This window comes from Vidua chalybeata, chromosome 2 (genome assembly GCF_026979565.1).
Source record: "Vidua chalybeata isolate OUT-0048 chromosome 2, bVidCha1 merged haplotype, whole genome shotgun sequence".
NCBI lineage: Eukaryota > Metazoa > Chordata > Aves > Passeriformes > Viduidae > Vidua > Vidua chalybeata.
In genome coordinates, this window is record NC_071531.1 from 4,478,133 (window position 1) to 4,501,178 (window position 23,046).

General features: G+C 43.4%; 1 protein-coding gene across 1 annotated transcript; it reads right to left on the minus strand.

Annotated features, from left to right (window-relative positions):
* Window positions 1–1,220: 1,220 nt before the first annotated feature.
* TMPRSS2 (transmembrane serine protease 2) lies at window positions 1,221–23,045 on the minus strand. The gene is made up of 15 exons (XM_053936555.1): window positions 23,015–23,045; window positions 16,676–16,832; window positions 15,391–15,461; window positions 13,379–13,577; window positions 13,011–13,094; window positions 11,721–11,840; window positions 10,315–10,444; window positions 9,687–9,797; window positions 8,812–8,855; window positions 8,003–8,177; window positions 6,306–6,481; window positions 5,222–5,317; window positions 4,467–4,609; window positions 3,179–3,331; window positions 1,221–2,991 (listed from the first exon to the last, which is right to left on the minus strand). The coding sequence occupies exons 3-15, from the start codon at window positions 15,403–15,405 to the stop codon at window positions 2,980–2,982; spliced, it is 1,458 nt and encodes a 485-aa protein (XP_053792530.1). The 5' UTR covers window positions 15,406–15,461; window positions 16,676–16,832; window positions 23,015–23,045; the 3' UTR covers window positions 1,221–2,979.
* Window position 23,046: the final 1 nt, after the last annotated feature.

Consider the following 23,046-nt stretch of genomic DNA (forward strand, 5'->3'; position numbering starts at 1 on the left):
GCATGAAACCCTTCCAGCCTAGAAGGAAAAGAAAGGTTTATTTTCCTTTATGTGACTGGCGCATGCAGAGGACACCATTGGCTCTGTTCATCCTCCTTTCCCAGCTGGCTGATTTGCAGAAGGCCAAGAGGCTCTTCCTCTCAGATGTCTGCAGCATCACCTGAAATTTTAGGATTGATGGGCAACTCACCAGAGGGCAGGATTTGGATGTCCAAAAGGAAAGAAACCTCCCAGGATGTTAAACATTACAGGGGTGTCTCAGCATGTGTTTTGCTGCCTTTCTCCTTTCCCTCCCCAGGGCAAGGAGAACCTTTCCAAAAGCTCTTTCATTTCATGGAAGCCAATGCAAAATAGATCACACACTGTGTTCACGACATTTTTCACACAGAAGATTTGGTTAATAACCAAAAGTAATGTCTGCATCCAGCTAGAAAAAAATGTGTTTATACCAGTGTTTGATGCAGTCATTTCCAAGTTTCTTACAAGAGAAGCCTTCTCCTCAGGCTAGATATGACAGAGAGGGTTTGATATCACAGTCCCTGTCATATCCCCATTCACCCCAACATCCAGGTTCCTCAACCTTCTTGAACACTGCAGCCAGTTTCCTCTTTCTCCCAGTACATTATTTTGCTATTAGTGACTTCCAGTGCTGCAAGAAGCCACAGAAAAAGTGTCTCACACCTGTAACAATTTAATTTTTTCATTTCTGTTTTGAAAGTATTTTAAACTCTTTGGTTATTTCACAGTATTCCCCCATCCCCAGGATGTGCTATTGCAAACACCCATCTCACACCTAGAGAGGAGAGGCAAGGCCACATTGCTCCAGGCAGCATGAGGGGGAATGACAAAATAGGGTGTGATTCCCTCAAGCCACTGCCTGCAGGCTAAACTTCCTTATTTAATTCAATTAAGTCAGAGTGATTTCATCAGACCCAGTCACCAAAACCACTCAGCATTCCTGGACATCCTGTTCTATTTCCCTGGGTTTGTTCAAGGACCAGAAATATTGGAATTAAAATAATCTCTCAGCTCACACTCTTGAGGTGTTTTTCTTTTTTTTGTTTGTTTGTTTGTTTGTTGTTTGTTTTGTTTTTTTTAATCAGACTCTCAAAGCACGTCATACACTGAATCCAGCAACTGCTTTCAAAAACAAAATCCAAGTCAACAGATATAAAGCACAACTAAGGAAAATTATTAGTAAAAAAAAAAAAAAGAAAAAAAAAAAAAAAAACCAACAATTTATTTGGTGCAGTGTTTACATGTAAGATTATTGCATTTCAGTACCAAAAGAGAAAGCAAGACTAGTAGAATCATTTCATTCAATAAAGATTTATCCTTCTTAACAAAGTGACTTGATATGGCTTTTTGATCCTCTACTACAATTATAAATTATCATCAAAATCCTCAGTCAGGTGGCACTCGGATACGAATTACATTTTGCTAAAAACATACAGGTGGATACATAAAGGAGAGCTCTAAGGAATCAGAAGCCAAATTTAACACATGAGGTAGTTCATCTCGTCCCGCAGAAACGCAGCTTTGCGTTTCCTTGTACAAAGCATCCAGTCCCTGTGTGTGTGTGTATGTGTGTGTGTGTGTGTGTGTGTGTGCAGCTCCAGGTGCAGCACAGCCTTGGCTGGACACTTCGCCCTTTGACAGCAGGGAGAGGTGCAGAGTCACCTTCAGTGTGCTCAGCCAGGGACATCAGCACTGAGACTCCTCCTGCTGCAGCTCTGGGGCATCCCTGTCCAGGGCATCCCTGTCTGGGCCATCCCTGTCCAAATCCCACATCGACAACGCGCCCCTTTTGGGTTCAGAGCAGCTTAAGGCAGAACAGCACTTTTTTGTAAGGTCTGAGGCAGCCAGACTGCACCAGTCTGACTTTGATTGACGGCTGTGTTGAGATCCTGAGGATTTTTAACTACCTGAATAGACAGTGTATTTTTTTTTTTTTTCTGTGCCTGTACTGTAGTGCATGAAAAATTCCCTTCATATATATCCCTCACCTTCTCACTCTCCTGAGACCCCACCTGGAATAGTGCATCCAGCTCTGGGATCCCCAGCATGGACCTGTAGGAGCAAGTCCAGAAGAGGCCACAAAGGTGTTCCAAGGGCTGGAGCACATCTGTTATGGAGACAGGCTGAGAGAGCTGGGGTTGTTCAGCCTCTGGAAGGCTCTGGGGAGACTTCACCACCTTTTCCAGTCCCTAGTGAGCCTACAAAAGAGCTGGAGAGGGACTTTGGACAAAGACATGGCGTGAGAGGACAAAGGCTAGTGACATCAGACTGAAAGAAGGCACATTTGCATTAGATTTTAGGAAGAAATTCTTCCCTGTGAGGGTGGTGAGGCACTGGAACAAGTTGCCCAGGGAAGTTTAGGATGGTCCAGCCCTGGAAGTGTTTAATGCCAGTTTGGATGGGGCTCTGAGCAACCTGGGATAGTGGAAGGTGTACCTGCCCATGGCAGCAGGGTTGGAAGTGGATGATCCTTAAGATCCCTTCCATCCCAAACCATTTTGTAATTCTACACTAAAAAACCATTCATTTCTTTTTAAATTGCCAACCAGCAGCTCGGAGATTCAACATTCACATTACTTAACATTTAATTTAAAAACTACTAAACCAACTGTCTCAGCATCCTGCTACAAAAATCTGGAATTAAACTGTGATTGAAATTGTCATTATAAGCCTGATCATCAAGTGAAAGTTATTTAACAAAAGAGAGACATTTCAGCAAGCAGTTGACAGAATGACTCTGCCAGGCACCACAAGGAGAAGAAAGGTGCTCATTGTGATAATCCTTCACTGATTAAGATCTGTCACTGTAGCCAGCACAGAACCAAGTGTGCAATCCTTCATGTTACTTTTAAAAAGAAAAATCAAAGAGGAAAAATAAAATCAACCACAAAGTGAATAAATATCCCAGGCCCCCATGGCTTCATTCATTCTTGTCCTCAGGAACATCAATTAGCAATGTTGTCATCTGTTTGCCTGTTTAAAAGACAAAACAAAACAGAAAACAAAGGTTCAGGTTCTGTCTTAACAATCACTTGGATGCTTTCCAACAAAACAGCTTAGTTATCATGCAAGTCACATTTATTTCTTTATTTTTTAAATGTAAAACCACGTTTCAGGATGCGGGGCCTTAAAATTTATGGAAAAACTCCGACTATTTTACCTGCATATTTTTATAAATCCAGTCTGTAAACACAGTCATATTCCCGTACACTCCAGGTTTGTTGGGAGTGGCACAGCCAGTGCCCCAGCTGGTATCTCCAACCAGCCACCACACAGAGTGGTGGTGAGTCACCAGAGGACCTCCACTGTCACCCTGCACGGGCACAAACACCTTGTTAGTGACACAGGCACCAGGAAAAGCACGACCCATTTCACTCCAGGAACACAGCTTTAGTTTCAATATAAACCCACCTGCTATTCAGGGAGTCCCTAAAACAAGATATGGCAGCAGTTTTGGTGTTATTTAAATGATGTCTGCTTCCAATAGGGATGAAAATAATTTGCCCAGAGCCCTCTAAGTAAGATTGGCATTATTGACTTTCTTGTTCACAAGCACAACGCTGTGATTAGCAATATAATAATGATAATAATGCTGTAGTTATGAGGAGCATTTGATCACGTTCAAGTACCAAGTAACAAACCATCCTTGAAGCATTAAAAAGGAGCCTCAACCCCTTGGGAATTTAGTGAGGACTCAGCACTGGCAGCCATTCAGATGATGAAAAAAAAGCTCTCCTCTTTAAAGGGATGCACCACCAAAAGAACCAGAAGCAATGCAAATTTTTAATTCTGGGGAGGGCATAGGGTTTATTTGAAATAGAGAAATGATGGATGGGAGAGAGGGAAGGAAGAGAGGAAGGAAGAGAGCAAGGGAGGAAGGGAGAAAAAAAGAGAGAAAGAAAGAGAGAGAGAGAGGAAGAGAGGAAGAAAGAGAGGAAGAAAGAGAGGAAGAAAGAGAGAAAGAAAGAGAGGAAGAGAGAAAGAGAGAGAGGAAGAGAGGAAGAGAGGAAGAGAGGAAGAGAGGAAGAGAGGAAGAGAGAAAGAGAGAGAGAAAGAGAGAGAGAGAAAGAGAGAAAGAGAGAAGAAAGAGAGAAAGAGAGAAAGAGAGAAGAGAGAGAGAGAAAGAGAGAAAGAGAGAAAGAGAGAAAGAGAGAAAGAGAGAAAGAGAGAAAGAGAGAAAGAGAGAAAGAGAGAAGAAAGAGAGAAAGAGAGAAAGAGAGAAAGAGAGAAAGAGAGAAAGAGAGAAAGAAGAGAGAAAGAGAGAAAGAAGAAAGAAAGAAGAAAGAAAGAAAGAAAGAAAGAAAGAAAGAAAGAAAGAAAGAAAGAAAGAAAGAAAGAAAGAAAGAAAGAAAGAAAGAAAGAAAGAAAGAAAGAAAGACACAAAAGTAATCAGATCATTTTTATTTCATCTTTTATATAATTATTAGCTATTAATTAGGAACAATTACCTGACAGGAATCAAATCCCCCTGCTAGGTCTCCAGCACAGATCATTGTAGGCAGAATCATGCCATTGTAGATATAAACAGCATTACACCTCGAACGTTCTATTAAGGGCACCGCAACGTAATTCAAGTGATTTGATGTTTTACCTGGAATTGAAATATGCACAAAGGTGCAAAGGCAAAACCAGAGTCAGCATCACATTACTTTGCTGTTACAAAAAATCCCAGCAGCCAAGATGAAATAAACTTCCTAGGAGCAGTGGGATGGAAATTTCAGATGTAAGTCTACAAGAGGTCAAGAGAACCTCCCCCAGTACTTTTGTTATACCAAAACAAACCCTTCCTCCCTTTCCTTTTTCCAGTCTTGCAAATTTACTTGCATCATTCTCTTCAGCCTGAGGAGGTGGAAAGGAGCAGCTCCTGCCCTTTCCCACATCCACAGGACATGCTTGGCACACAGCAATCCTTGCTGCAGGAGAGGTGGCTCTGCCAGCAGGGGCACAGAATTATCTCCTGGGTGGGTATTTCTGGCCCCCAGAACTGATCTGAGGGTCCTTTGCAGTCTGCTGAATGCAAAACCTCACAACTTGCTTTGAGACAGAATGCCCTGGCTAAATATTGCGGGCTGTAAAACAGGTGAAAAAATAGTGTATGGTCAAACCTAATTCAAACTGCCCCGTCAGCCCATGCAACAATATTCTTAGGATGAAGAGGACTAGTTTATGTGAAAGATCAAAATATTCCAGAGGCACTTTTTACCTCCTTGGTGCTCTGCTCCCCACCCTGATATCCAGCACTGCTGGTTAGGCTGGAACATCATTCCTGGATTGGGCAGACAAACTGGCCTCACAGTTTCTGCAAAACAAACAGAAAATAGATGTTCAGACAGAACTCAGATTTAAATGGCCACCACTTAAACACCAAGCATTCCCTCTTTACTTGACATGCCTTGCAGGCAGTCAATGCAGGAAGCAGCAGAAAGTTTACCAGCTGCCCTTTCCCTGAGGGGTACCTCATCTCCACCTCAAATCCACCTCATCTCCACCTCAAATCTACCTCATCTCCACCTTAAAGTGAGGGACAAGCAGTTAGTGGTTCGACCCTAATTCATCAGGTTAAATAGAACAATTAACACCAGCTCTTCTGAGCAGTAGAAGACTGAGAAAAAAAATCTGAAAACTACAGCTCTGCATTCTCTTTGCAAAACTCTGCTGAAAACAATCACAAGACAAGCAGGATTCAGTATTGATATATACAAGAAGTGTGCAGCACAAAAACCTGGAAAACAGACAATCTCCCTGCTCTCAGCAGCAGAAATTCCCTTTCAGATCACTCCTGGTAGCTTTAAACTGATGCACTGAAACACAAAGGGCCTGCACAAAAAGCACTTCAAGTTTAAATAATGGCTTGTTCTCTATTTTGTACTGATTGCTTACAAACAACCTACATCTGCTTTTATGAAAGGAACTTCTTGTAATATTGAATTCTGAAGGGTTTTTTGACCATCATTTGACCTGATTTGAGAGGGGATTTAATCAGCTGCTCCAGCACTGCACCTGTAGTTGTCTGCACATACAGCAGTGGCTAAACTGAAGCACCATAGAGCATTCTGAGGTAAAAATATATTATTGAGATGAGCCCAAACCCCCTATCCATGTAATAGATTTAAATAAATCCTGCTTAGGAAACCAGAGGCTGTGCCCTCTGTCTCTATACCCTGTCTCTAGGGTAATTTTGTGTTTTCCAATAAGTGTCTACAAGGATTGCTTGATGAAATTCTGAAATTTTAAAAGGTGTGCTCACTGCCACTGGATTTTTCCCTTAAGAGGAGCAGAATACCTACCAGTAAAAACCAGTGGTGTCTCCAGCTTCATAAGGGCAACATCATTGTCTTTAGAATCTGTGTCATAATCTGGGTGGGAAATTATCTGTTGCACTTTGTATCCACTTTTAAAGAGCATCTCATCCTGATTCAGAATCCCAGCATAAACCCTCCAGCTGTGTGGGTCAGACAGTCGCCTGCAGAACAAAGAAAAGGTCTGAAGGTTTTCTTCTGTGGTGACAAGACAGGGACTAGGACCTTCAAAAAATTGTCTTCAGGAGCTGTAGTCAAATGTTTGTGTGAGCAAAAATGCACATGCATTTGACTACAATTTCTGAAGAATAAGACAGAAAAATTGCTAGACATGTAACTTGAGGAAAGCTTGGCTCTAGTTTCAAAAATATATTAAAAAAAAAAATCTTTGCAGTGGGTTAAGTATCGCTGTCCATCCCCTTAATCACTCAGCACAACAAATTAAGTCTGAGACTGCAACACTGAAGCCTTTTGATTTCCATGACTGAGGGATCAGGCAGGTATTTCTCAAGTCTCACATGTCAGTGGTATCAGCAGAAGCCAAAATTAGTAAAAACATGATCTAGTGAAAGAATTTCACTATCTTGAAAGCACCAGGGTTTTTTTTTAGGCTGGTTTTGGGTTTTGGTGGGCTTTTTAAATTGCTAAGCATGCTTACTAGATGTTATTTAAGCAGCCTCTTGTGCTCCAGCACAGTTTACAAAAGCTTGACAGAAAACCTGCCACAAGTGTTAAAACTCCCTCCATGAGAAGCACCAAGGCAGTTGTGCCTGCAAGTCACCTCCAAAAAAACCCCAGATCAGGCTGAAAACCGGGTCTGTGCCAGCTGCAGCTTGGTTGCCATTCCCAAAGCTTTAGCACACTGCAGAGCTCAAATCCAGACAACAAAGGAGGGATAAGATCTCCAGGTAGAAATCAACACTTGCATTCCTTTCTCAAGGTTAAGGACAAATATTCTTCCTTGCCTTAGCCTCAAACTGTGATCCAGCCAACCAACCATTAAAAATGGTTTTGTTTTGTGTTTTCCCTCCAACAGAAGCAGCCAACTTTTAAAGAAATTCTTGCCCTTTCTGAGGGCACCACACAACCCTCGACTCTCTTTTATAGGTTAAAAATGTACAAAGCACCAGCTATTTTTCTTGTTGATGGCTACATAAAGTGCTCCTTGGATAGATATAAATCTGTATTTAATACTGACTTGGACTTTACTACCCTGTGGCAAGAAGATACGAAAAAATAAATGGCACAGAAATCTTTAAATTGATTGTATCTACAGCAATGTGATATTTGAGAATTTGGAGAGGGGGAGTTTCCTCACAGTGTAATTCAACATCTTCATGGAAACATTGTAGTGGCTGGCATTACATTTGGTGCCTTGAGTTTACATCTTAAATTGGGTGGGTATCTGTGCTCAATATCTCCCATTTCATTTTGTATATAGGACAAAATATAAAATAAGGCTTCCTGTAGAAAGCAGACAGAGGAACTGCAGCCAGCCTCCTTCCAGAACCAATCTTCCCTTAATACTTCAAATTTTTAACACAGACAAAACACTGCACCGATCACCTGCGTGCCAGGCTGGGTGGGGCAGAAATTCAGTTTTAAAGGAGAAAGTGGGGAGAATTGAAGAAATTAATGCATTTCAGCCTGAAGAAAGGCAAACAGCCACGGAGAGAGGGACTCACCCTTCCACACAGTGTGCTGCTGTCACAAGCCAGCGTGGGGTGATGATGGAGCCCCCGCAGACGTGGGTGCCCTGCACGTGCAGGCTGACCTGCCACGGCCACTGGCCCAGCACGGCCCCGCTGCCCCCCACGATCCTGTTCATGATGCTCACGCTCTTGCTGGACAGCCCACACTCTGAAAAGTCGGTCACAGGCAGAGGTGGATCAAAGAGTGAGCTGGGAGGTGGATTCTGCACCTCGGGCTGCCCTGGCAGAAGGGTGCACACGCCACGCTGGGCACAGCACAGCTCAAAGCCCTGCCCTGACACCAAGTCTGCCATTGCCCAGACCCCCATTAAATTGCAAACCCCACCTGGCAGCAGCTGCCCTTGGTTCACCATAAACTCTTCCCACCTTTCAAGAGTCTCTGGCGATTCTGACACCCCTGTGTTGTGCAACAAAGCAGCCAACAGCCAGGAGACTCCTCGGGACAGGAATCGCCATCAAGCAGGCACTGCCCACCCAATTGCTGAATCTTGGAAAGCAAATGTGCCACAGACATCCCAACACAGCTGCTGGGGGACAGATATGGAGCTCCACCACAAGTCATTTAAAGGAACCAGTGGCAGCAAAGACAAAAGCAACTGGGGAGCCACTGTATTCCTTATCTCCTCTCCCACCCTGCTCCTAAAACTGCATTATTTGGGAACCAGAGTTAAATCTTTTGCCCATGCAAAAACAGCAATTAATGCCACAGGTCCAAAAGAACTTGCCAGCCAGAGCATTTCAAAGTGTGAAGAAGCAGAAGTTTGCAAAAGCCAGTGAGTTACCTATGCAGCGCAGAGAAACCACATTTCCTGAGGCACAGGAACCACTGCAGGAGAAATAAAAAAACCAAACAGGATCTTAGGCACTCAGTGAAGGAAATGGTGAGCAAAGTCCACCCTCCAGCTGCTTTCTACCCTTTCCAGCTACATGCCCTGCCTTCAGCCTCATCTTCCTGTGGCAGGTTCCCTCTTTCCTTCACTTTCTCCAGCTACCCTACCAGCAACCATCTGGCCTCCACCATGCCTTGCATTCACCAAAACTGTCCTGTGGGAGACTGCAGGCACGAGCTCAAAAGGTTTGAAAGCCTTTTGAGAAGCAAGATGAAGTGATGAAATGGAGCTGATTTAGGCAGTTGTTGCAGAAGAACTAAACAAGGGAGCTGCAGGAAGTTTGCAGGCACAGCAGACTACAGGTTTTGACACTGGACACTTCAGAGTTGTTTAATGATAATAAAAACGATGCTTTCCACAGTGAAGATCCATTTTTGCATGCTGTGTGTTCATGTGACTGATAAAAGGCTGTGCCAGCTGCTGTGAATGTGTTGCAGCTTGTAGCTCTTGTCGCCATACACAAACTCCTGCAGATGGTCAGAGAGCCTTACAAAAATACCTTTGACAAGGCAACCTTCTAGACAGCACAGAGGACGGGACATTTTTTCTTTTAGAAGAGGACAGGGAGGATGGAAAAAACGACAGCTGTGTTTTTAAAAAGAGGGAAGAACAGTTGCTGCAATCAGATTAAAAGCAAAGTCTCTTTCCCTCCAACAATCCCCACTGAAAGATGTGCTCTCATTGTGCTGCAGGCAGATGCTGCACCTCTTCCAGCATCTGGAGAGAGCCTGGGTGAAAGGAGAGAGGCTTTTATTAAACAAAGGTACCTGCTGTACAGCTTTTTGTACAAGTCTATATTCCCAGCACTTGTGTTCAGCTTCATGTAGCTCTTAAAGCTGACTTCAGGTGCCACCCCCTGACTGTAGAAATATGTATCCCTGCAAAACAGAAAGTCCACAGTGAAACCCAGCAGTGGTTTCAGTTTTCAAACAAGTGATAACAATGAGCCGTGCCAAGCCAGAGCTTCTGACATGACAGCAGTAGAAATCTTTATTTTTGTTTATTATATTTATTTTTATTTTTGTGAATGTGGAACCCTGGTGGTGCAGCCCAGCCAGAGTCTCAGATTCTTTGAACATCTGTCAAGTTCCACTTCCCACCAGTCACTGGGTTAAAATAATATTATTAGTTTATATATATATATATATATATATATATATATATATATATATAATGTTTTAATTATTTAATAATAATATATAATATTAAATATTTTAATTATTTAATAATGATTATAAATATTATTTTTATCTGATCTGCATGCACCTCGTGTAACAGGGCAAGATGCCTTTGCCAGTACATTTTCACAGAAAAGTCTCAAATACCTTAAAAATGGCAAGAGGGAAATTTTAACCTTTGTTTGTCTGAGCAAAGGCTGACAGAGGTTGCACTTACACGCTGTAGCCCATGTCTTTGCATGCAATCTTCCCATAATCATCATTCCAGTCATCTTGGCAAACGGGATACCAGGATTTGGTGATGGGTGAATAAACTTCCAGAATAAAATTTGGTCCAAAAAGTCTAACTGCCAGAAAAGGAAGAAAGGGAAAAAGGGAAAAAAAAAAAGGAAACTAAGAACACCACATGCTATTATTACTGTTTTCTCTGCTTGGAAGTAGTTACCCATAATATCCACTTCATGTATGAACTGATGTTAATTTAATGCTCCCTTCTACTCAAATTCTGAGTAAATAGACAGTAAACAGAAATGTGGCAAAGACTTACTTCTTTTCATGTAAAGCAATTTAGAAGAACTAACCAGTTTTAAAATGCAAATGTACAAGATAGGGTTCATCCCTTCATTTCAGCTTTTAGACTCAAAATTCCCTTTTATATTCTTCTACCACTGAGAAAGATTGCAATAATGAAAATTTCCTGATCTTTTCTCTACGCAACCATTTATTTCTTAATATATCACATACTGTGTATAAATAAAATATGATCTATTGAAAAATACTTTATATTATCTCTTAACACACCAAATTTCTTCAGAGAAGTGCTTTGGAAAGCAAGAATGTAACCAGGAGCAATTAGCTCTGACATTCCACGTCCCATTATGTATCTGCTTGCACAAGAATTTAATAAAAAATAGTTCAAGCAAAAGAACAGATTGAAACAGGCTTCTCCAAGATGCCATTATTCAACCAAATGGAGTGGAAGAGCTGCCAGCAAATGCCAACCCTGCATGAGAATGTGCTGAATAAAAGTTTACAGAGGGAATTTAAAGCACAGCTGGAGTTTTCCAGTGTGGCACTGGCACGACACAAGATGCCAAACCTCTGGAATGGACAAATCAATGTTTCCACCTTCTACCTTCAGCTCTGCAGTAAAGCTCCCCTTGGCATCTTTTCAAAGCAATGATTAGGCCAGCTTTTCTCACACAAATGAGTTAGGAAGTAGTTGAAAAGCTAAGAGGAGAACAAGGAATACAAAATACATGGAAAAAGACAAGCCTGACTGAAGACCATCAGGTTTGTTATCACCTGAAGCTTACTGAGAAGTCACCACTGGCCGTTCCATCCAGAGACAATGCTAGATCCAGTTCTGCACAAACCCCATTCAAAAAACTGACTCAAAGTCGAGGCAGCTGAAACCCCTGAGCATTTTATTTCAGCTTTTCAATCGGGCTGGAAACAAACCGAATATCTATCCATAACACACATCCTAAACCATTTTAATGACAGACCTTAGGCTAAAACACTCTTGTTGCGGCTTAGGCAAGCTCTGGACAAGGCAACCTGCTCCCAGGCTCCTGCAGTTGATGCAGGTTTTCCCCCCAGCCCTTGGCTGCTGCCACTCACCACAGCGGGTCTCGTCCTCCCCGTTGGGGCAGTCGCTCACTCCGTCACACCACTGGGAGGGGGACATGCACACCCCTGAGGATCCACACTCAATCAGGGAGCTGAGACAGTGATTCTCTACTGCAGGGAGACAGAAGCACAGCCACGAGGCTGCACATCAGCCCAGCTCTCAAAGAGTTTCCCGCTTGGATGGAGCAAAACGTTGGAAGCGGCTCTCAAACCCGGAGGTGGGAGGGACCCAGCCTGCCACAGCAGAGATGGATTGCTCTGTCCTTTGCACAGATCAAGTCTCTGATGCAGCCGATTGGGTTTTGGCCACTTGCCTCCCTGAATAATCAGGCACCATTAAGTTGTCAGAAAGGAGTCAGCTTTGCACTGGCAAAGCGTTAGCACGTAGAAAAGGAGGAGGAGAGTGAGTGCCTCAATTATGGACTTTTGCTCTCTTTTAAAACAAGATTACACTCCCCCTGCTTAAATCAAAATGAGTCAGAAAAACGCCTCTAAGAACACAAAGTGTCATCCTAATAGTTCTAAATGAACTCCCTTAAAGTCATAGAATAGTTTGGAAGGGGTCTTTAAACATCATTTTAGTCCAACCCCAATGCAATGAGCAGGGACATCTTCCACTAGATTTCTCCTCCTCTTCTCCTGAGTAGAATGGAAAGGAGAGGCTCCTAAAAGCACCAGATTTTTTAGTTTCCTGCTTTTTTAGCAAAGCAGCTTTCATTGAAAGGCACATTAAGACAGCACAAGGCAAACTTCACCTGAGCTGAACAGAATTGGTCTAGCCCTACTTCAGAGCTCAGTCACCCCAGCTGGGGATGATTTCTAAAGCAAACATCCATGGTACAACTTAGAGTGCTGAGACAGGCTGGGCTCATGCAATGTTTACACAAAAGTCCCACAGAAACAAATAAATGGATCTAAATGACTTCTGCTCCAAGAGAGATGTCATTTTAGCAAAACAAAACACATCTTGATCATTAACACTCCTGCAGTTAAGGTTTGCACACTTATTGCAATCCCCTCCCTTCACCTGAAATTAAATGAAGCTCGAATTTGGAAAGTAACAGCAACATTAAAAAGAAAGGGAAAAAAAAAAAAACCTCAACCCACAAACAAAACTGAGCCATTAAGAAGCAACATTAGTTCATCTCTTAGGAGAAAAGGAACAAAGACTTTTCTATCCTTAATTCAGAATAAAGCATAAAATGAGAACGGATATATCTAACTTGAGAAGTTTAGTACATCTTTTCTTTAAAAAAAAATAAAAGAAAAAATATAACTTACCAAAATACCAGATGAAGAAAGCAGCAATTGCACAACAAATTACAATTAATATAGATAATAATATTATTATGGTTTTCCTTAGACCTGAAATGAAAGCAAGGAGGAAAAGAGAAATCAGGTTCACAAGTAAAGTAATTTCTACCCACCAGCACTATTTATTTGACATTAAAATCAGTCATTTATTGCCAGACTTTTCTCCATTCCACCATCCTTCCTCCCAAAGCCCCCAGCTTCACCAGCACCCCAGCCAGCTGTCACTTCTTCATCCACAAGGAAGCGGCCACTTGGAAGGGAAGGTCCCTTTCCTTTGTTATCTGACTTTGACGGATCTCAGGTCCAAAAGCAGGAGAAATTCCCCCAAAACTTACTGGCTGCACAGGTTCTCCTGGGCGGGGGCGCTGCTGGCCTGGTGGACTGGTGGGTGGCAACCCTTGGGACGTAGCTTGGCACGGAGGGAGGGTTGGTGGAGAAGAGCTGGGGGTAAGGATTAGCACCTGCTGCCGGCCTGGCAGCGTAGAGGGGCTCTGGCTGGAAGCCCCGGTTCTCGTAGTATGGCGGTGGTGGACCCTGAGGGGCAGCGTGGGGAGGGAGGGAACAGGAGAGAGTGAGAAACAAGGCTGCCATCAGGACAGAATCGCACAGTGCTGCTCTATAAAACACACCCCCCGCACACAGAACACTCACTAGGGACTCTGCCGGGATCTGTGATATTGAAATGCTCCCGAGATTGGAGAAAGTCTCTGTCTTTCAGCCCCGCTGCCAAAGGAGGAGTCGTAATTCGTCTGTGCTGGTTTTCAAGGTTGTTTATTTCTTCTTATCTAAAATATTTTCTCTCTGACCTGCAGCAGGTCTGTCTGGCAGGACGGAGTGCGGGGCTCTGCCCCTCAGTGGGATGTTACAAACATTCTAGACTAGAACCTACGTGTGCTATATTTACAATAACGTGCCAATATCTATCACCCATGTTGAACAGTGTGTCCCCAGCCTAAACCAACAGAAAAATGCCAACACCACAGTGAAACATGGAGGGCATGAAGAAGAAGAAAAAGGACAAGGCCTGCCCAGTTTCCTCCATCTTGCCTCCTTTGAACCCCTTATCTAGAATCCTAAAATTCTACTTTTGCACCCGTGCCACACTAATTACTACTTACATCAAACACTCAGAGCTTGTAATTCATCCTGTAAGATTGAAAACTCTTTTCCATGGACAGGGATCAGAGACAGCGTCTCTCGGGGCTCTGTACAGGGGGTTCCTGACCCCCTGCCAGGGTTCCAGACCCTCCAGGGCAGCCAGAGGGATGCCCTGGATTCCCACAGGACTCCAGTGTACACAGACAGAGAGATTCGCAGAACACGCCTAAAACCTCACGTTTTATGTTGCCCTGATTTTTTAAAAGTGTTACGTTTTCTTTTATAGTTCTTTTGAAAGTTTTAAAGTTCTCATAAAACTTCTTTAGCCTTCTGATAATGTTTACATATTTGAGAGTCAGAGTTCCCACACAATTTCATGTATAAATAGAATAGTTCACATATTTCTCTGTGGGTGGAGAGAAATGATTGATTTATCTTTGGACCAGTGTGGTTGGAGAGGTGGTAATTCCATCCTCCAATCCACGGTAACCTTTGGAATTCTATAAATACCAGATGTTTGAATAAACCTGGGTCTTTTTGTCTCTTGAACTTACCAAGCTTCTGTGTACTCATTTCGTGTCCAACAGCGACAGTTTTGAATAATAAAAACAACACAGAGCGAGGCTGGGAATCCTCTGACAGGATCAGTTTCCTGATCCATAGCAGCCCAGCCCAAGGAGGATTCTTGAGCCCAGCCCTCCCAAGCTGTTTGCACAAATGCTTGCCCTGGGACGTCTGACAGGGTAAAAATGAACAGCAAGGACAGCTGTGGGCTGCACCATCACAGAAAGAAATGCTGACAAGTAACAGCCTTTGTCCAGGTCCAGGATAAATGCTTACTGCCCCCTTTCATGCTGTGACAACACCAGGTACACCTAAGCTATTTCTGACACACACTGGCTTGCAACAGGAATATTTATCCTGGAAGAGCTTTAAGAACTAGTTAGAAGCCATTCTAACCTATCCCACCAAAACAAGCTTAAAAAAAAATCAAATGCACGTGCTCAAAAGCATAAATCTCCCCTAAAAGTATCTGAGCACTTGAAATGTTGGTTAATTCGAGGCTCTTACACCTGCCTCACAGCATCTTCTCCCCTTTTTGCCAAAAAGGAAACACAGCAAATAGTCCATGTTTTAAAAGACTTGTTAATCAGGATAGCACTCAATGGGCTGTCACGTGTAAAGAAATAAAACCGTATTAAAAGAAAAAAAATCAGAGAGGAATATTGTGAATATTTTATTTACTTACTAGAGTAGAGGTCATTTTTCCTTTGTCAACAGTACAGAAACAATTCAAGTGTTGGGGAGTAAAGAGTGAACCTATACAAACAAACAAAAAAAGAAAGCAATCACAACTGGAGGCTTTGTCCAGCTTTCTTGTCAGTTTCCCTTTGGAAAAAGACCAGATTTGCAGATGGGGGAAATAAAACAAATTCAAAAAAAAAAAAAAAAAAAAACAAAAAAAAAAAAAAAAAAAAAAAAAAAAAAACAACCCAAACCAAGTGGAAGTATTTGAAGAGTGGCTACAAATTAAGGTGCAGCATGAAATCAGATCTCAGCAGCCTCTCAATACAAGGCTGAGGATAATACAGTGGTGACTATTCATTAGCACGAGGGCAGCACAAACTGAGAAGGTCAAGTCAGTGCTCACTCTTGCTGGCAGAACCAGAGTCAAAGAATACCCTGGCAGAGACCCACATGGTGTCAGTGCCATGCTCAGGCCCTCTCTCAACACTTACTGAAGTGTCTCTGTGAGGTTTATGACACAGAAACCAGCAAAGCATCAGGAAATACAAATTCAACCAATTCATGATACTTGCAGCCCCCACAGGCCAGGTTTTTTTCACTCTTACGTGTTCTAAAGAGTTGTTTTCTTGGCTGTGTGTTGTAGTCACTGAACCAAAAACAGGGAGAGAAGCACAGCAGGGGAACTGTGCCACAGCAATATTGAAAGTTTTGCAGACAGGGCACAAGAGAGGTTCTGCACTGAACGTTTCAAGCATCCAGCAGTTTATTTTAAAGTTAAACGTTAACGTTGAGCAAAACCACCGATTGCCACAGACACAAGAAATGCCAAAATGTTTGCTGGTGCAGATCTAAAATAGGCAGTTATACAGCTCCACAAGCTGTATAAATCATTCTAATAAATGCTGCTGTATACTGAGTCCTCTCATGTTGCACTACAAGAAAAAAAAGCCTAGGAAGTGCCTCAGTCCTGCACTGAGAAATACCTTTCTCTACCTTGCAGAGCAAAACCCTGCGCATTGCAGCTGTGTAAAGATACAACATCATTCAGCCCAAAGTAACAGGTTATTTTTTAGAACCTCTATCAAGGCATCATCTCACCCAAAACTGAACTGCAAACAACACTGAAGAGATTTCAACAGCTGCTCAGCCCCTCAAGCGTGCCAATTCTTTGTGACACTTCAAGGAAGGCTGATGGTGGTATTTGCTTCTCATTGCCAGCAAACATGTAAATAATGCACCACTGAACTGATTTGTGTGGCAGACAGGTGAGTCTTACTCATACTTACTGAAAGTCCATCAGACTGGTGACTAAGGCTCCAGGACTTCTGCTTTGCTTTATGTCCCATCCATCCTTGCCCAGCTCTTCACAGCAGCTGGGAAGTGCAGCTCTGCCCAGACTTAGGGACAAATAAATCACAGGAGGATATTTCTGTTCCTTGTTCTCTGAAAAGGAGAAGGAATAAAAGGGTTAGGATGGAAGGGTCTCTCTTCTCAAGAGAGAAGTGGTGATTCTGAGGTAAGCCAACAGGTACTATGACCAAAAAAAAATCCCAAATACTTTTTTTTTATATTACCATTTGAAAGGCTTTGCAAATTAATAGGGAAGAGTGTTTCCTTACTCTTTTTTGGGAGTTTCTGGGATTGCTTTTGGTTTGGTTTTGGGTTGCTGTTGTTTTTTGGTTTTGGATTGGTTTTTTTGTGGTTTTTTTTTTTTTTATTTCTTATTAATCTATTTCCTATCCAGCTTCTGATCAATAAGTTTCCCTGTTATAAAATACAGGACCTCATAGGTAAATACAAACTTCCATGATATTACATACACAAATTTCCCAGTGTTTTAAAACTACACAAAACCAAAATCACTGAACTCCTGTTAGCTTTGCAAATGTTTCAGGCAAAAATCAATCTGTAGCATCCAATAATGACATAATCTGGTCTTCCTGAGCACACATCACTCCCACACTTCAAAATGTTTTACAAACACATCAAGGGAACTGCGACAGCTTCTCAGATAAGGAAGCTGGGTCATGGAGAAGCAAAGTGACCAGTCAAACACTCCCCTTCCCAACAACTAGAGACCTAGAAGGGACTGGTCTGCTTTATCTCACTCCAATACTTTGGCTTCTAACTCACCTCACACATCAGATAAATTTAAATAGGCCATTTAGAAGTGTCATAAACCCACTCTGATGGCGCAGAAGAGTTCAGCGTACAACTGTCCTTCCCTCTCACTGCCCTCATTCCTCCTGATGTCTGCTGAGCTATTATAACACTTTACTGAAAAAAACAAATTTCAGGAGTCCTTTAAAGGGAGCTAGAGGTCCCAGACAAGGGAACTGGGATGGAGTTCCCCACCAGAGCAGGCTTCGAGGTATCACATGGTACACCAGAGGCTTGAGGGTTGGCTTGCTATCAGCTTCCAGCTCTGGAAAAAGTGCACCCAAATAATGAAAGGGACCCATCAGTCCTGTGCAGTCAAGCCCCTAAATTTCAAAAACTCCAGTATGGATGGAGCAGAACCAGCATTTAGACCTCCAGCAACACAGAAGGTCCAAAACTGAGTGAGTTTTCCTATCATAACTCAAAGTTCAGGAAAAAAAGCCACTGTTTCTAATGACAGGAGAGACAAAGAGTAAAAAGCCACCAGTGGCACAGTTCACTGATGAATAAAGTAAAATGTGTTGTCCCACAGATGGTAGCTGCTATTTGAAGTATCTGAGCTTCTTACATATGCCTTAGGAGTGTTAATGTTATGTTATCTTAATCATGGGTCATTACGTTTAAGAAATGCATCGCTATTTCCAGTAAATCTGTCAGAAATGAAACCAAAAAAAGAGCACAACCAAACAACAACACAAAAAAATAAAAAAATATTAGATTAATTCCAAACAAATTCAATCCAATAGCTTTTTGTATTTTTTATGTTTTTCTACAGATTTCTGCAAATCAGGTCTTTAAGTAAAAGCTGCATCACGACTGGTCTGTACTTCATTTGACAATGTCCTTTTTAATGAAAAATGGACTTGGCAGACTCTCAGCCCTCCAGAGGCTTGTCCTCCTCCCTACCACAGTGACAGTCCCTCTCTGCCCTGGAGAGTTGTGTTGCTCAGCTGCACATGGTCCTCACCACCACGTGCTCCTAAAACCCTCACTGAATTTTGGTGAATTTCGGGCAAAAATGAGACCCTGATTTTGCCTCATTATTACAGCAGCATCGGCTCATGGCCCCCCTCACACCTCCCGTGTCCTTTGCTGGCCAGGAGCCAACATCCCAAAAAGGCAACAGACAGAATGACAGGCAAAGAAACCCTAAAGGTCTAAGCAGGATTTTGCAATGACACCAGACCTGCTGCCTTTTACCCTTGCCCTCCATGCAAGAAATAACAGGACTTCCTCAGCACACACCAATTCATAATTGCTTATTGGCTTCCAAAGCTTTTACACAGAGATCCCTATGGGCTGTTTCCATGCCCAAGTCAATAGGGTGGAATAACTACCTCCAGATATCCTAATTCAACACTGTGAATTCAACTGGCCAAAGAAACCAGAGTTATACTGGCAGCAGCTTGCTTCCTGCATTTACATATTGCTCCAATACGTGTTTTGTGCTATTTCCTGATACAGAAACAACATCAGCTGTTTGCTAAGCCCTGTGATGGTTATCAGCAGTTGAAAAAGAAACCCCAGAACAAAAAAAAAAAAAAAAAAAAAAAAAAACCAAACAAACTAGTTCTTCACAGACCTACATAAAAGCAACCACATGTAAACAGAAATGTAAGAGGACAGAACAGTCAAAACCCAATGAACGAAGTCAAGTTCATCTTCTAAAAGGAGGAAGCATAAAAGCATGCAAACATTCTACATGAACCTAACACACTGCAACTCATCCAAAAATTCCCTCTAGCAAGCAAACCAACAGAACTCACTGAGACAGTAAAGGAGTAATTTCAGTGCAAAGCTCAACCTTAAAGAAGGGCAAGCCAACACATCATGGCATTGATGACGCTAGAAAGGAAATATTATTTCTTTTTTTTTCATTTCCAACCATTTTATGAGCACCTAAAAGTTTCAGCAACATAACCATGAACAAAATATAACCATGATATGATGGTGTGGATGAAAGGTTAATGGGGAAATAAAATTAAAAAAAAAAAAAAAAAGGGGGGGGGGGAGGAAACAAACAAGGAGGTGATTCCAGATTCATTTTCATGAAATTTTCACAGAGCAATTTCACAGGACAGCTCCTGCCTTGTCATGTGGACAGGAGGAAAGAAACATGGTCAAGATTCCTGTTTAACAATCAGTACTAAAAATTATCATGACTTGTAAATGAAGTATAGAAAGGTTAAAAAACATCCAGTTATGAATGAAGAAGGAAAAGAGCTAAATAAGATTTTTCATCCCATTAACAAGATTTCCTTGACACTTCTTCAGGAAGTGGCACTGAGTATTTTTATTGTGATGATTTTAAAAAGTGATTTAAATTTACTCCATTTATGCTCTGGCAGGGATCAAAGATGAATTGACTGAATATCTCAAAGTCATCAAAATCAGGGTCCTACAGTGTCCTGGCCTTTCAACAAATCTTCTCAACAGAGGTGAGTTCTACTCAGGGTGCCTGTGCAGTAACATCACAAGTATTTCAGAGAACTTTGTGAGACTATGCAAATATTTACCTGAAAGGTGGCCACAAATAAAACCTCGTCCTTCTCACAGTTCCTAAGAAATAGTTTTGAAGCTATTTTAGATTAGCTCCTAAAATGCCATTATAATGTACAACTACTTATCAAGAGGTGTTAAAAAACAGCACCTCTTGATAAGCTCTATCAGCAGTGGCTCACTGAAGTCCACAGCAATATTCCCCAGGCCAGGAAACCAAGATTAATTCTACTTCCACATGCAAAAAAAAAAAAAAAGGAGGAGGCATTAAAATCTCTGAGCGTAGCAGTCACATTTTAAAAAGTTATAGGATGCCATACTCATACTACAAATAATTGTTTTATTATTGTTGTTATTCTCATCTGTCTGAAAACAGACATTGACTTCAAACGCGGCCTTGTCACAAGTGCATCATGTGCTTTGTTAGGAACAGTGGGTGAGGAAGGAGGCTGAAATGCTCTTTTCTTTTTTCTCATTTCACTGGGTGAGTGGTGAGGGGCACAAGACCATACAAAATCAGCCATTTCTGAATCAGAAAGGACCAAGAGCCCAGAAGAACCAGAGGCTCTGGCATGGTAGGAGATGGACCCATTGTTCAGCTGCAAACCAGAGCGCCTGGATCACAGGAGGAGCTGGAGGATGCAGCAACAGCCAGCTTGGCCTCTGGATTCCTACTTCCCCTACACTACATCCCAGGTTCTGCCCTTGCCCTTCTTCCAAGGCATAAGCAAATAACTTTCTGGCAGAAAGCATGTTTACTAATCATTTTCATATTTGATTATTACCTTCTGGCTAAATTCAAGTGTCAGTCTACGTCACTGAAAGTCGCTGGCAAGGAAATAAACTTCTCAGGAACATTTGTTCACCATATTTGAGCTGCAAATAATGTGATGGGAATAAGGCAGCGCTAGGTACCCACACTGCAGGAAAATAAAGCCCAGCAATGTTAACAAACCAGACTCATTTAGATACCTGTCCAGGTCAGTGATTTTTAACCTGTGACCTACAGGTCCTGAGGAGCTGCAAACCACTTCTAAGAGGTCTATGGCAGATAAGAGTGAAAAGCAAATCTTGCTGGCAGGAGGTTTGAATTCACTCCGTGGGGAGGCTCGAGTTGCCAGAAACAGGTTTCAGGATGCACACATCAAAGCCGTGGGGGAAGCACTGCTGCAGGGCACAGGCACCACTGAGCCACCACCACCGTGGCACTGGAGCTACTCAGTGTGGACCAGCCCTGGACTGCCAGAGGAGGAAAAGCCCATATCTTCAGGACTGGCAACTCCAAGACAAATATTTTGACCAGCATCCCAGAATAATGTGTTGCTTTGTTTTTCCATCAACATCCAGGAACGTAGTTCCAACTTATTTCCAATTTCAGGCTAGGCTACCGTGATAGATTTGCTCTAGGCTGACTGTCCTATGAACCAGAATAAATTTTAACAGTTTAAGAATGAAAGGAAGAAAGACAAAAAGGCATATGAAGTCCTACTTTGACATCAACATTTATCTTAGCCCATATGTCTTTTGGCTTTACATCTACACCTGTAGGTAAAAGCCACAACTTGCCATATTCCCAGTTCACTGACCTATGCCACACACCTCCTCTTTTCCCACCTAATATTGCTCTAGATGATGCAAATAATCCAAGCTGCTTCCTTGGGCTCTTTCTAAAGCACTGGAGACATTAGTGTCACTTAACTCAGGACAAACAGGGCCACTTAGGACAAAGGCTCCGTGTGACAATGCTCCCTTAAATTCACAGACACCCACCCACCCAGGAAGTTGACGTAGAGTTTCGAGGTCCGGGTAAGCAATGAACGCTAATCCACCTGCGAGGAGGTGTGGACTGGATTCACTTCAGCATGCAAGGTTTTGGCACAGAAGTTTGAACGGTACTGCTCTTCAAAAAGTTACTTTTCCAAAATCACTTGAGGAGCTGTGCCAACTTCCACCCTGAAATCAGCGCTTTTGCTAAAACCCAATGCATCAATACGCACTGAAGAGACCCCAGATCTAAAAGTTGTTCTGGTTTACTCTCTCTGTGACCTTGAGGAAGTTTCCCAATCTTATACCCTTCATCACCAGGGAAAGAGATGTACAAGTTCCACCTGGAGCGGTGCGGGGTGGGCCGGCTCTGGCCGAGCCCTCCGCACCTTTCCCGCTGCGCCTCCTCGGACCGCGTTCTCTCAGAACCCACAGCGCCCATCCAGCTCCTTCCTTCCTTCCCCCGTGCGCCCTTGGATCCCGGCTTTCCCGGCTTCCCCATCCACCGTGCTCCTTTGGTCCCGGCTATCCCACCTTATCCCCATCCACCTCTTTCGTGCGCCTTTGGTCTCGGCTATCCCGGCTCCCCCATCCACCTCCTCCCTGCTCCTTTGGCTCCCGGCTGTCCCGGCTATCCCCATCCACCTCCTCCCTGCTCCTTTGGCTCCCGGCTGTCCCGGCTATCCCCATCCACCTCCTCCCTGCTCCTTTGGCTCCCGGCTCTCCCAGCTATCCCCATCCACCTCCTCCCTGCTCCTTTTGGCTGTCCCGGCTATCCCCATCCACCTCCTCCCTGCTCCTTTGGCTCCCGTCTGTCCCGGCTATCCCCATCCACCTCCTCCCCGCTCCTTTGCTCCCGCCTTCCCTTACACCCCGGCCCGCGGGAAAGCGCGACTTTATCGCGCTGCATCTCCCGCTGGAGACACCGGCTGCGGGCAGGGGACACCGGGGAAAGCCGGGGGGAACGGGGCGAGCCACCTCTCGCTTTTTACTCATCCGGCGCCTCCTACCCCGCGGGACGGGGGTTCCCAGACGCCGCCGCGTCCCTCCTCATCCCCCCAAAAGCACAGCCGAAGTTTCTTAGTTCAAAGCGAAATGCAGCAAGGCGCAGCTCGCAGCGGCCGGGATGGCGATTCCCTCCCTGCCCGGCGCCGGGTGCTTCCCGAGGCGAAGGGGCCGCGGGCGGGGAGAGCAGCGCTTACCTGGGGCAGCGGGAGCGGCAGGGCTCGGGAGG

Bases quoted from the DNA above. Each gene is read 5' to 3' on its own strand.
- TMPRSS2 (XM_053936555.1), bottom strand. The intron at 11,841-13,010 runs GTAAGTTATATT...GTCTCCCTGCAG, and splicing joins TTTCTTCATCTGGTATTTTG to TAGAGAATCACTGTCTCAGC. The intron at 3,332-4,466 runs GTAATTGTTCCT...GTGCCCGTGCAG, and splicing joins GGGGATTTGATTCCTGTCAG to GGTGACAGTGGAGGTCCTCT.